General features: G+C 32.9%; 2 protein-coding genes across 3 annotated transcripts; both read right to left on the reverse strand.

The window, feature by feature from the left end:
* Positions 1-3752: 3752 nt before the first annotated feature.
* On the reverse strand, positions 3753-9285 carry LOC8268119 (EH domain-containing protein 1). Of its 2 annotated transcripts, none has more exons than XM_015726630.3 (16): positions 8884-9285; positions 8707-8786; positions 8546-8614; positions 8405-8462; positions 8250-8305; positions 8117-8159; positions 7965-8038; positions 7527-7640; positions 7267-7369; positions 7089-7138; positions 5634-5762; positions 5295-5546; positions 5079-5158; positions 4695-4821; positions 4298-4441; positions 3753-4206 (listed from the first exon to the last, which is right to left on the reverse strand). In XM_015726630.3, exons 1-16 carry the CDS (start codon positions 8966-8968, stop codon positions 4021-4023), a joined length of 1650 nt encoding a protein of 549 aa, XP_015582116.2. In that variant the 5' UTR covers positions 8969-9285; the 3' UTR covers positions 3753-4020. The 2 variants fall into 2 exon arrangements, with proteins under 2 accessions (XP_015582116.2, XP_002531194.2); XM_002531148.4 differs by having other exon boundaries at positions 8117-8162; positions 8884-9276.
* A 725-nt stretch (positions 9286-10010) lies between these two features.
* LOC8269016 lies at positions 10011-13036 on the reverse strand. Its single transcript, XM_015726623.3, has 4 exons — positions 12473-13036; positions 10955-11404; positions 10551-10842; positions 10011-10404 (listed from the first exon to the last, which is right to left on the reverse strand). The coding sequence occupies exons 1-4, from the start codon at positions 12887-12889 to the stop codon at positions 10268-10270; spliced, it is 1296 nt and encodes a 431-aa protein (XP_015582109.1). The 5' UTR covers positions 12890-13036; the 3' UTR covers positions 10011-10267.
* Between the last annotated feature and the right edge of the window lie 1144 nt (positions 13037-14180).

The raw sequence follows: 14180 nt of genomic DNA on the forward strand, positions 1-14180 counted from the left end.
ATTTTCCAGCAGAAAGATGCTTCAGGAACTATACAAACTACAGAAAATGTAAAATATTATAAGAGAATAAGGTACGGTCACTAAAGATTAAGAAACATAAACAGAAACAAGGCAATATAGCTTGTCAAAAAAGAATGTTATTATCCATTTATGAATTCTTCAAAAGCAAAGTCTGTAGCATGCGATAAATGAGCTGCATGCAGTAAGGAATGATCGATCACTCACCTGCTGTAGATGTATTTCAAAGCATAGTAAATTCACCTGATAGTTCTTAGATTCTTATTAAGAGCCTCAAATTTGCACAAGCTAAATGGATTACTCAAAATTAGCAGTCTGCGGATGATGCTCAAACAAGAATCTTTAAAATGTATAATATTTATTTGTTTACTGATTCCAGTTATTGTAGCTTTTCAAGGAAGAAATACAAACTCTTAGAAGAAGAGATTTCCTTGGAAAAAGAAAAATAGAAAATTGGGTACTTACGAAAGTAATAATTGTTGGTGTTCTTGTTGCTGCCATAAACAATTAGAGCACTTTGAATTTCTTACAACTCTATACTACTTTCACTCTAGCAGGTCATAACAAGAAATTCTTTTTTTTATCCTTCTTCTTTACTTTTCTTGCTTTCTTGTACAGGGTAAAGGTGGAGTAGAAAACATATGTAACAGCATGAATTGTGTTGAAACTGTGAAGTACCCATTTGAAGCTAAAAAAGGAGGAGAGGCATTTCCTGTAGATCTTGCGAGCTGTTCCACAGAATACAAATATACATTCAGGAAGGACGGGTGCATTTTGCTCGCCAACAATCTTCAGCTGTTAAAGCTTCGTCTACTAATGATCTTTTCAAAATTAAAACCTTTCCACTGACTCAAAACTAGGAGGAGGAGGCAACGCTTATGGAGTACAAGAAGAAGATGTTGTTGCCAAATAGAATAACATTTTATGTTAATCCCTTGCCCTCATTTCGTAGAAGGGAATGGTTAGACCATTAGGTTATTAGTTCAATGCCTCCAACATACACTGATATGACTAGTTAGAGATCTAATATATGTTCTTGGATTATCATGTACACCTTGTACGCACTTTATCTTGTTCCTTATTCATTGATTTTCTTGTTAATTTAGCATCTTTCTTTTAGATTATGATTTGCATTTTCCCAGTCAAGAATTTGAACTTTGCAGGAAACACATGAGAAACAACCTGACTTGACAGAAACGCTTAAATTTATATTTAAGAGACATGATGAAACATTTTTGACAGATAATATCCAATATTGGTTCATGTGTGTGTGTGTATTATATATATAATGAGGGTCTTAACAATTGGGGGTTCTGTACATAAATTCAGGATCTTGAATTTTGACAGAGAAAGAAACTTAAATTCTCTACAACAATTTCTTTTACATGAAACATGGTTCTTATTGTACCACAAAACTTGAAATTTTTTCTATTTCCTTCTCAAGCCTCTAACCTTCAATGAACTTGTCCAAGAACTCCTCAGCATCCAACTCATAATCCTCTATATTTCCATTGTTACCTTACCTACTGTGTCTGAAATGTCGTCACCCTCTACAGATAAAAACACCCTTTATAGGTTGTTGCCTTTGTTGTTGGCGGTGGCGGCGAACGCAGTGGTTGCAGCGGGCACAAGTGCGGAGGCCGCGGCATTTATTGTTTCTGGGTCTGGAGTGTTCCCTGAGATGCTTCAGTAGTGATTCTTGGAACTTTAATATAATGCACTTCCATGCTTTCTTAGGCTTAAGAAAAGAGTTCTTTGAAACAGGAAAGCAAAACAAATAAATTTATGTATTCGGTGTGAGACATGAATATGATTGTAATGCAATATAGATAATCATTATCAATTTTCGCTTCAATTAAGATTTTCAAATAGAATTCAGAATTATTTTTTTTTTTCATTCTGATATATTGTTTAGGAAACGTGATATCAAAATTATATCTTTGATGTTATACTAGTTTTACATTATTGCAGTTATTGGTAAAGAAAATTTAAAGATATATATATAATCGAATTCAATAAATCTACTCAAGCAAATAAAAATAAGCTCCCAAATAAAGAGGAAGCCTAAAAAAAGAAAGGAAGAAAAAGGAAAAGCAACTTCTCTTTTAGTTTAGTCAATTGTTATAATTGTGTCAAGTGTGTAGATTCAGAATGATGAAAATTAAATTAAAAAAAAAAAAAAGCAAAATCAAGTCCTGTAGCATCAACAATGGTGGTGGTGTTTCCAAGTTGCTGTAAGTTGCATCACACTAAAATCCCAATAAAACAAAGACAAGAATACATAAATGTTCAAACTCCTTGAATAATAATTTTATTGGTGTGCCTGCCGACATTAATTCCTAATGCTCATAAACACGAACCCATGTCTGAACATAATTCTCGTCCGACATCTGCCTCTCAAGCTTCCAGGTTCTTCTCATTTTAAACTATGAACTCTTGGGCACTCGCGTCCACTCCATTCAGTTGCAAAGAGGTAGACTCAGTATTCTTTGTATCCTCATGGTCCCTGTCATCATCTTCCAAGCCATGACCCCGATCATTATTATCCGCTGAGCTTCGAGCCGGTTGGCATTGTTGGCTGTGGTGATGATGATAGTGCTTACGGTGGTGGTGTTTAGGATTAGTGATTCTGTTAAAGGGTTTTGGTTTCAAAAGACGGTTCAGTTTCTTTTGGAATGTGGATATGAAGGGTTCCCATGGCTTCTTGTTATAAGGTATTGAAAGCTTGTTCTTGGGGCTAAAGCATGACATGACTGGGGACTGGGGACTGGGGAGAGTTTCTTGGGAATTTTTCTTTCTTGATTCTTTGAGAAGTGACAGTATTAGTGATGGTAGTATTGGGTAGATCTACAGAAATCCCTGAAGCACATTAATCTGTATGAAACTGGTAGTTTCAGAAATCTGCAGGATGTATATACGCATTATGATTTTCTCACAACTATCCGCAGTTAATTTTCAATATCAGTATTGGAATATCTATGACAGAAGTGAATGTATATATGCAATCATAAATAAGTAAAATCTAGAAAGATTATTTTTCCCTTCCATTTTTGGAATCTTTTTTTTCAACAGGGATGTTAAAAACTGAAGAATAATGTTCTATGCTACTTTTATAATTTATAAATTTCAGCACATAATATCATTTTCTCAGGAAATGGTTCACTCGGAAACTCTTTTGGCTTTTTTTTTTTAACATTTGTTTTCTTTTTCTGAGAGAGATTTAACATTTGTTTTTTGTGAGTTTAATTTCTTTTAAACTTTTCCAGAAAAGTAATATCACCTACTAGCTTACTTTTACCTATTTGCATAGTCAAATGTAAATTATTCCGATTATGAACAAGAGATTATTAAGGAAAGAAACTATCAGTCTATTCACAAACATTCTGTCCTTAATAAGATACTTATATATATATATATATTCTTTCTTGGGTACATGTGATTTAAGATTTCCATTAAAAGAGCTTCATTTTGTAATTTATAGAAAGGAAATCCCTGATTCATTAACAAAAGAATTTAAGATAAAAACTCTCATCTGTATTTGGAAGGAGTTGCATGCAGTGATAAAAGGTGTATGCAAAAGAAAAGATTCTTGCAAAAGAAAAGATTCTTGCAAAATCAATGATTTTCTTTATAAAAAAAACAATCAGGAAGACCCAAATCCATATATTCAGTCTTCGGTAATTAAAGATTTCTTCACTCTTTCAGCAAAATTAGGAGCAACTTTAGACAAAAGATTGATAAGAATGAAATCAACGAAGTTTTGATCTCACATTATTGAGGCATGAACAAATCAAGAACAGGAATCGATCACCCATTTTCTACATAGACGAATACCACTCAAGCCATTGAGCAACTCAAGGATCGATATATACCTATGTAATGTTGAAGATAATAAGCTAAGAAATGCCTCTCCTATAATATGTAACAGAGGAATTTAAACTCTACTACCTAGTCTTGGCCAAAATATTTTGCCCCTATAAACTGCCAAATCAAGTGACCTTTTTAGCCATAGGGATTCCTGAAGTTCTTCAACAGCTCTGGAATGTCATAACCAAGCATGTCATCAACAGCTTGTATCATTTTGGGCTTCAACTTCTCGAACTTGTCGATGCTGTAGCCGCTCAAAACCTCTCTGAATTGCTCAACATTTGGAAAGTCACCTGGGGGCAGATGAAACTCCCTTTGAACCTACAGAAACAACAATCGGGTAAGTATAGATAATGCCCGATAGGACAAAGAAAATGTCATGTATAGATAATGCGTCAGAGTAATATAAAACCTTTCCAAACTCTTCTCCCAAATTATCAATAAGTCGCTGTTGGGCCTTTGCTTTACCCACCATTGTTGGCATTGCCTTTTTAAGATGGCTAATAATATATGCATGTATCTTGGCAGCTCTTGCCCGTTTCACGAATTCATTGATCTGTATGTAATTTATTGTCATCAGAATCCCACTACAACAATATCTCTAAAAAGAAAGTTTTATCCCTAAAATGATCTGAAGAACAGCATATATTCAGCTTCATTCTGCAACCAATGTTTATTCCAAGCAGATATATACATATAACATGATATATGAATTAGATGCCAGTGCACGTATGCATCATGCATTATTCTAGCATCTATTTAACTTAAAAATGAAAAACCTCCTACACAAATGGCAACGATAAACTCACTCGACGATCACAAGCCTTCTTTGGTATGTCCTTTAGATCAGATAGAAGGTCTTCCTGTTCTTTCTCAAAAAGTTCTTTCCCAATAGGACCAATAGCATCTTCATTTATTGGTTTGTCATTGAACGAGCTGCCAAATAGTGAGAAACATTAAGTTTGTATGACATAATAAACATAAGATGCAATCTATTAATGAGCAAAATTTTCAGAATCACAAAATTGTCTTCCACAGTTTTCACCAATACATGCCCAAATGAACTGAACTAAAAAGGCCAAGTTGCATTGTTTACATTTTGACCTAAACAACTCGCAATCTTTTAGTTATTTCCGAAATGATCTTCGCATCATCCTAAAATGCTATTGAAAACAATTTAATAGAAAACCTACCCAATATAAACACGCACAACTTCAGGAGTATTAAGAACCTTCCCAAGCGACCACATCAATGCTCCATAAACCCTCATCAGCTGCAAAAACAGGACCAAACAGGTGGCTTAAAATTCTATGCGAGCAATAGAGAAGAGACGTGCATATATGTCATAACATGTGTTCATGCATACATAAAAGAGTAAATAAAATAGAAGAGGTTGAATAAACTCTTACTTGTTGAGTATCAACTTGATCTGCCTTGTTGAGAACAACACGAATTTTATCATCATGACCCCGTAATGATGAAATCACACGCTTGAACTCATCACTGACATCAAGTTTGTGAGGATCAAATAGAAGCAAAATGAGATCACACTTTGCAGCAAACCATGAGGTTACACCAGTAAAATCATAAGACCGTTGAGTTCGTTGTTTCTCTCCCGATAAAACTCCAGGTGTATCCACAAATGTAATATGCTCCAGCAACTTCAATCGCAAAAGAGCATATGTTATATGTTTCAAATGCTTCAAATTAAGTATCAAAAACATATTTAGTGATTGTAGATTACTCACAGGATGCGGCATTTGAGAACATTCAAATTTCGATAGAAATGCAGTTCCAAAAGTTGTTAGTCCATTGAAAGGCATATCTGCTTGGACTGCCACAGTATTGCCCGGAATACTCCTTTCATCGGTACCAGACTGTAGAAAGCACAGCTAGTACATCACTTGTTATTCCAATGCAACAAGTATAGGCAAAAAAAAACTAAAACTTCAGCCTTCTTGGAATTTTGCACCAAAAAGAAAGAGTGAAGGCAAAATTCAGACAAGGTAAAAGCAAGGATAAATTAATTCTAGCCTCCAAAAGAACAATTGATTTTCATTCATAGAAAGAAAACAAGAAGAAAGAAAGAAAGGAAATTCCAATCCTTGACAATCTTACACGCTATCATTTACTCTAACAATTGATTTTCATTCATAGAAAGAAAAAAGAAAAAATAAAGGAAATTCCAATCCTTGACAATCTTACACGCTATCATTTACACTTGCGTAGTATGCATGTTATCCTTTGCTACAAATGTTGCCTTTTATTTACTAATTTACCATTGTTTCTCTTTCTGTTTCCTACCAATTTCCAAGTCCCAAATACTGGTCGAGCCATAGCAAGTGGCATCTCCCTTGATGCAGGACAAGAATAACGGTATTAGGACTTTAATTCTTAATTGTTATAATAAGAATTTTCTTCTAAGTTAATTTAATTCAAATTAGTATTTGTATAGTATTCTCCTAGTTTCAATTAGTTTATATAATTTTCCTGCTTAGGATTTCTATTTTTAGTCTATCAAAACCTAGTCTTGTAAAATTTCCAATTCAGAGATATTTTAGTTTAATAAATGTTAAGCAATTTTGCTATTTTAGAATTGTGTGATTCAATTCAACCCTAGGTGCTAAACCTTTTAGACCCTTGTTGTGACTCCTAAAAACTTATAGGTGTGATAATTAGAAGTTTCTCTATGGTGTGATTATTGAAAGCTTCTCTCTCTCTCTCTCTCTCTCTCTCTCTCTCTCTCTCAATAAAAAACGGGTAAAAGAACCTAGTTGACAAAAATGTCAATAAATTTCTTGTTATTTAATTGCTCAAGAAAAGATAAATAAATAATTCCAGCTTATATCTTGCATATTGATTGACAAGTTAGAGCTCTTCTATTCCTAGTCTGGATTACCAATAAATGCATCATTGTGTCAACAGACCTGAAACATTTTCCTATTAAGAACCTACTAATGAAGTTCAAAGAAGTACCCCTACACTCACAGCAAAGTTAATAACTATCTCCAGCAGTATATATTAACCTTAAGCATCTATGTAAGAAAGAGACTGCCAACTAATTAATGCCTGCTGCACCACTTTTGCCTTCTTAAACAATAAAAGTCAGCATAAGGAACCACAGAGAAACAAATACATAATACATGCACATACAGGCAGTAACAGCAGTGGCAACATAACAAAATACGGATGTCCTCAAGTACCATAACAACAACAAATCTGTCAGTAGTTGGCTCGGGTCCAATATGAGCTCCTGTAGCAAGACCAAAAGATGAAATGGAATGAAAAACATGAAGTTTAAAATCACTCTTGCCTTTCTTTTTTCTTTCTTCTTTTTTCTTTTTTTCTTTTTTGGAGGAGGGAGGGAGGCAGAGAGCTCACCAGGATAACTACTTTTAAGTAAATGTTTAATAAATGTTGTTTTTCCGGTGGAATATTGACCCAATAGCATAACCATTGGTTTGGCATCAAAATCACTGTTTGTCTGCAGCAAAGGAAACCTATTAGTTCATATGATTTCATGCCCTATAATTTTCAGTAGAATACCTAAAAATTACTACTGAATAATCTTTCACATTTAGTCAAGTCCATATGCGGGCAACAGCGTCACGATTGACAAATCAAAGCTATTACTCACTTACCAGCAGTGGAGATACAAAATCATTAAAGCGATAAGTAACTTCTAAGGGCTTCAGCTTCTGAATGTACAGTCTCTTTAGGCCATCAATGATGGATGTAACAGAGGATAGAGGTACCTAAGAAAATACGTAATTGGGCACAGAAAAAGATAAGGGGTATAAGTTAGAATAAGGAGACATACAACTTAAAAACAAAGGAATGAAAACAATAAAAAAAAAAAAAAAAAACATACACATCAAAGAAAAGAAATTATGCAACTGGATAAACCTTCTTCGGCAGCCAGCATACACAAATAGCTCGAGTAATGATTATTGCAGGTCATATGCATTATCATTGATTGTCAAAAAAAATATACATTATCGTTGATAGCTAGTATCATATGAAGACCAAAACAGGTCCGGTGGTAAACTATAAAAGGCAATACAAGCTTATACAAAAACCTTTTTCGACGATTTTGAAGAGGATTTTGGAGAAAACCAATTCACTGAAGGCGACGTTTCGACTGGTGGAGTACCTACACAATTCGCAGTCAATTAATACACAATTGGCAAAAAAAATTACCAGCACAATCAATAACAACAGAAAGTCATACCATTTACATCAAAGTCTCTTGATCTAGACCGACGCCTTTTTTTCTGCTGTGAATTTGATAAAAGATAAATTACAAACTTCCACAGAAAGAAACAATAAAGTTTTAGCTAAAACAAAACTGTGATTGCACTTACTTCTAGCAACTCGTCAAGACCTTCCATAGTTGGAGGTCTCAAATTTTCAAAATCAACTGCAAAAACATTTTAAACATAATTAGAACATCAAAGACTATAAAATTAAACAGAAAAATCAACAACAAAGAAGAGAGAAGAAGAAGCAGAATACAGACCCTGGCTACTTAGAAGATCATGTGCTATTTGATGTCCAGCTTGAGCTAAAGAAATTAACTACATTGGGAAAAAAAAAAGGTACGTAAATAAAAATCAATATTAACTATATGATAAAACAATTAAAAAGTAGTAATTAAAACCTGCATAGAAGTAATGAACTCATTGAAGCCGAGATAACCCTGTCGTTTAGAATCTGCAATTGCCCATACCTAAATAATAAATTAAATTAGTTACAGTAAACATAAAATGAAATAAAGTTTTTTTTCTTCTTTCTTTAAAAAAAAAAAAAAAAAAAAAAAACCTGCTTGAGATCCTGCCGAGATAAATTGGACATTCCAAAGAATTTTATAGCATCATTACCGGTGATTCTACCATCACCATCTAAACAAATAAACAAACAAACAGAATAAACAGTGTTACAAAAAAGTAATTAAAGAAAATCATAAAAATGGAGAAGAAAGAGTTATGAAAAAGCGACCTGAATCAGCAAAAGCAAACCATTCAAGATAGATCTTTTGGTTCTCTTTAGAGCAAGAACCAACTGGACCAGCAGATATTTCCATGATCACTCACTCAGCTAATAACGATATGGTATAATCAGAAAAATCTTCTGTGTTTCCTTAAATTCTTATGTAATTTGATAAAATGTGAACTTCGAATTTCGAATTTGTCGAAAGCAAAAAAAAAAAAAAAACAGTTAAAAGAGAATCGCTATCTTGCGATTTCTGTTTCGCTTTTTGGGAAGAGAAGAGAAGAGAGAGAATCCTTTCGACCGACGAAAAGTGCCTGGGATTTTGAAATGGAAAACGCTGTCGTTTCATCCGTGGCTGGTTAACTCTTTTTAACGGCACACACAGAAATGTACTTCTCTTTTTTCTTTTTTTCTTTTTAAAAATACGAATGGACAACACAAAATTGTTGGCCCAACCGCTCACTTTGTAATTTTATTTTTTCCTGAACATTATTTATATAATATTATAGAGCTTATTATAGTAATAATAGTGTTTATTACTTTATTATGATTTTCGAAATATTTCTCTAACAAAGTATGAAGGATTAGGATTTTGAATAAAAAATGAATTAAATTCAAAACATAATTTCTTTTTGTAATTAAATATCAAGTTCCAAAAATCAAATGTTCTTCGAAAACAGAAAGAGAAAAACAAAAAAGATATTACATAATCTGGGTTTGTTGTATCATAAACCCACTTACCATATTTTTTAATTATTAAAAATATTCTGGTAGAAGGATTATAGCGACAGTATAATAAGTTTGCCAATATTACAATTTCAATAAAGAATGATATTCCTACATCCAAAAACTTCATCTCATGCCTCTTTTTTATACATTTACAGAAATTATAAGAGGATTAAGCTTTTCTTTTTTAAGTAGGCCAAATAAAGAAAAAAATCTATTATTATTCTTTTTTTATTATTTTTTTTTCATTATTTTTTTTTTAATTTTTTTCAGAGTCCCATAAATCATGTCTTTTATAATAGAAAAAATTATAGAAAAAAACTATCAATTTTTATATTTGTTTACGAGATAATAAACTACCATTATAAGAGAAGATATATTTAATTTTTGAAAATGATATATACATATGATGGAAATAAACAATATAATCAATTACTATTATTATTTTCACAAAAATAATAATAAAAAAAATACATCAACCTGAAACAAAACTCTCACTGCACACAGCATGGAGGACAGAATGAACTGATACAAACAAAAACTCTTTATAGATACAATCTCCCTCTCTCTGTCCCTCTCTCTATATAGGACCATATCTGTAGCTCTAAATGAACCGTCCCGGCCACCGGAAAATGATTAGCAGATTGGTAAACCATGTGCCTCCTCAAGAAATACCAACAGTCTTCCCAAGCAGCCATAAAACAAGAGCCAACTCAACCCCAAAGATGGAGTGTAATGTACTCCTATCAAGTGTGAATCCATACACTGTAATCCCAGCTCTGTTGTTCTCAAAATAATTCACTGCCATTTCAAATTCATGCAATCATCAGATTAGATTTTATAGTTAATTATTCCACTAATGTGCTTTCTTAGTGACATAAGATTAGTATTTCCTATTCGGTAATGTAGTGGTTATTGTTACAGGGTTGGTGCCGAGTGTGGCTTACCTAGAGCTTGCCTCTTTTGGAATGAAATGGTACTGTATGCATATGCAGGGATCAACTTAGAGTTATCCAACTCATCTTCTTCGTCACCAGCATCATCGCCTTCTTCATCATCTGTGATGCCGTTTGCGGTTGGGGTCCTTGGGGTCTCACCTTCAGTTGAATCAAATGTATCGAGTGTTGCACAAATATGCCACTTAGCAGCCAGGCTAGTAACAGACTGTGCCTTGTGTGTTATTTTTGTAGCACTGCGCAGTATTATCAGTAGACCTGTGACAAGGGTTATAGAGCACAGCTGCAATTGAAAAAGAAAAGATAAATAAAAATTGCAGGAGATTAGAAGGGTTGCATTGAATTTAGTATCTCAATAACCAGGAACAACAGATGTTCCCGAAAAATGTATATACCGCAAGTTCTCCAGCTCTGTAAACATCAACAACAGCACCAGACTTTGTAGTAATAAGCAATGAAGCAAACTGGCTTCCCGTGGCCAAAATCAAGGCCCATAAAACGAATGCACGATATCTATGGCTGATGATCCTCAAATGCCTTTTGATCCTAAGGTGCTCGGATAACACAGACTCAACATCAGAGTCCACTTGGAAAACTTGAGCAAAATCTTGGAGGCGCAGAATTTGAAGATGGCAAATTAGATGGAAAAGGACGCATACTAGGAAGATTATAGTGGTACGGTATAGCCAAGAGCATAGTTCCATTATGCAAGCTACGGTGTCGCTTAGGATAACATTGCCTAAGAAGGGAATCTGAGAGGCCCCAGAAGCATACCACCATATCTTGTATGCAGATTCTGCTACAAAGCATGGAAGGACAAAAATGGACAGAAGCTTCAGTGACCACTGCGACCATTTAAAGAAATTATTATCATTTTTCACAAAAATATTATTCATAACCATGTATCACAAAGTAGTTGTAGCATCCAACTATGTAAAGCAGGGAGCTTTGTTCGCCCGTGACACTTTTCTCATGTGATCACTGCATTTAGTTTTCTTTTTGTACTTTACTCTTCTTTTTTCTTTTCTTTCTCTCTTCTTTTACCTTGATTGAATGTGAAGGTAGCAAATTGATGCAAATCATGGGGAATCTGTTCCTCCTACTTATACATTATTCCATAGTAGTGAAGATCGAAGAACATCCTTTCTATAAAGTGCAAAAATATAAACAATACATGTTCCAGATATAATTCCAAGATAATAAAGTATATTAATCCATAGAGCTAGGTGTCCCAATAGCACTAATCTTCTTAATACGACTAAAATGACAGATTTCTCTTATTCTATAGTTGCAGAAGAACAATGTAGAACTTGGCTTTTTCTTTTTTATAAATATACTTCTTTAATTTTTCTTTTGAGTATACTTGTGAGGATTCTAGAGTATCAACAATCACTTTCATCCACAAGAACTTTGTAGTTGTCATTTTTCTATTACTGGTGACCCACAAAAGTACTAAATATTTCTATTTGTTTTTTTTTTTTTTTTTTTTTGGTTGAAAAGTAAAAAAGACTTGCATATTACACCTTTCCTTTATGTTCCAATGTGTTTTAGCTCAGCAAAACACAGCACAACCCTTATATTACTACTACCCTTATTAAAGTCAAACTTCCAGATCGATAAGATATTTCGTTTTTCCAATTCTTTAGTTAAACCTAACAAATAATACGACAAAAAGAACAAGAAGAAATAGCCATCTATGTGTTGTGTGCTCGATCTAAATTCTATTTAAGAATCAAGTTTTCTCTGTTTTCTCTGTTTTGAATAAGCAAGAATCAAGATGACAATCACCATTCTCTATGAACCTATAAAACTAGCATTCCCCAATATCAGAAAGGACAAACAAATATAATCACCACAATATCAAACCAATAGAATCTAAAAGAAAGGAATATAAAGGGTAAAAGAAAACTTACATTGAGCTGATCAGTGTACCCTTTTCTGACGGTCTCACTTTCATCACAGAGCTTATCCAAGAACAAGAACCTCCTCAGCCCGTATTTCCTTATAAATTTAGACAGACAAACAAAAGACAGAGTGGCAACACTGCTCAAAGACAATTGAACAACGCTATCATAAGGCCTTTTGTGCTTGCTATCACATGTAGAACAAGCTAAAACGAAATGGGAAATTGCAGGAACAACAACTGCAAAGAGAATGAACATAAACCAAGAAAGACAAGTAACCCATATATTGGATTGATCGACACACATCCACCGTAGGTAAGATCTAAAGCTTTGTAATTCATCGTATGCATGTGACACACTTCTTGTAAATTTGCTGCTCTTTCTTCCCAATAAAGGGTCTGTTGTGTTGGCGTTGTTTTCTGACATGGATTTTTGAAACACAGATTTCCTTTTTAAGGTTAAAATGTTTGTGTGGTGTTGTGTTGTGCTCTGAGGTTGATTTGTGTTTGAAGGAAAAATAGCAGCAGTCACAGAGGAGAGAATTAAGGAACTGTGTTGATAGTTTTGGCTGTGCGTTTATATAAGGACCTGCAATTGGAAGGCGCGATGATTTTGTTTTCAGTTTTAAGATTCACGCGTTCCTCGGCGCGTTTCAGCTACTGCCTAATTTATTGCTGATAGTTGGCATTTATTGATTCGCTATAGGATTACCAGACCCACCTGAAACTATACAACATCGTATTACCAGCCTGTTATGTAATTTTCATTGTGTTTATTGTCCTTGATTTATTATTTCTTAATTTGTATCGTTTATATAAGGTGTGGTTCATTTATGTGGTCAGCATTCAGAAATAATATATAAATATAGAAAATACTAATGTTTATTTATTTCACGTGTGATATAATATTTTTATAAAATTATTTTTAAATTTTATTATATTAAATATGTTATATCAATATGAATAAAAATTATAATAAATAAATATGAATCGTATATCATTATTTCTATTAAAGAAATTATTTTAAAGAAAATATAAAATTAACTAATATACACTCGTTATTAGTTTTAAAAAGTGATTTTTTTTGTTAAGAAAAATAGCATTCGTAGATGATATTATTTTTTAATTTTTTTTAAAATGCAGTTAGTTTTTTTTGATAAAATAAATTAATTATTATTTAATACAATGAAATTAATTAAATACTATATATAGATTTTAGGATATATGAGAGTTGGAGTGTATATTGTTGTATTCATAAGGCTAAGATTAGTGTAAATTTGGTAATGGATTGATAATATGATGACTGATGAGTAATACGTAGCTTGCTGGCAATCGTTTCTTCTGATTTGATGAAATGCCAAATTGCGTAAGTGATTGATTTAAGCAATGGCACATTAACATTAATTGGAAATTATTAAAAGATTTCTGTCATAAATATAACCCAAAAGGCTCTATTTGTTGTTTAACGATTGGCCACATTTAACCAAATTTTTAAACTACAAAAACAAAAATCAGAATGGACGGATAATTCAGTTTCATTTCGTTTTTAATTTTAATAAGTTAAATTGGTTTAATTTCATTTTTTGTTTAGATTAAATAATTAATTTAATCAAAATAATTGAACTAGTTACATTATTGAGTATTTATTATAAAATTTACTTATTTAAAAATATGTTATGGTAGTTAAAACAATTTTCTTCGCTTCTCTAATTTGACCT

Source organism: Ricinus communis, chromosome 9 (genome assembly GCF_019578655.1).
Source record: "Ricinus communis isolate WT05 ecotype wild-type chromosome 9, ASM1957865v1, whole genome shotgun sequence".
NCBI lineage: Eukaryota > Viridiplantae > Streptophyta > Magnoliopsida > Malpighiales > Euphorbiaceae > Ricinus > Ricinus communis.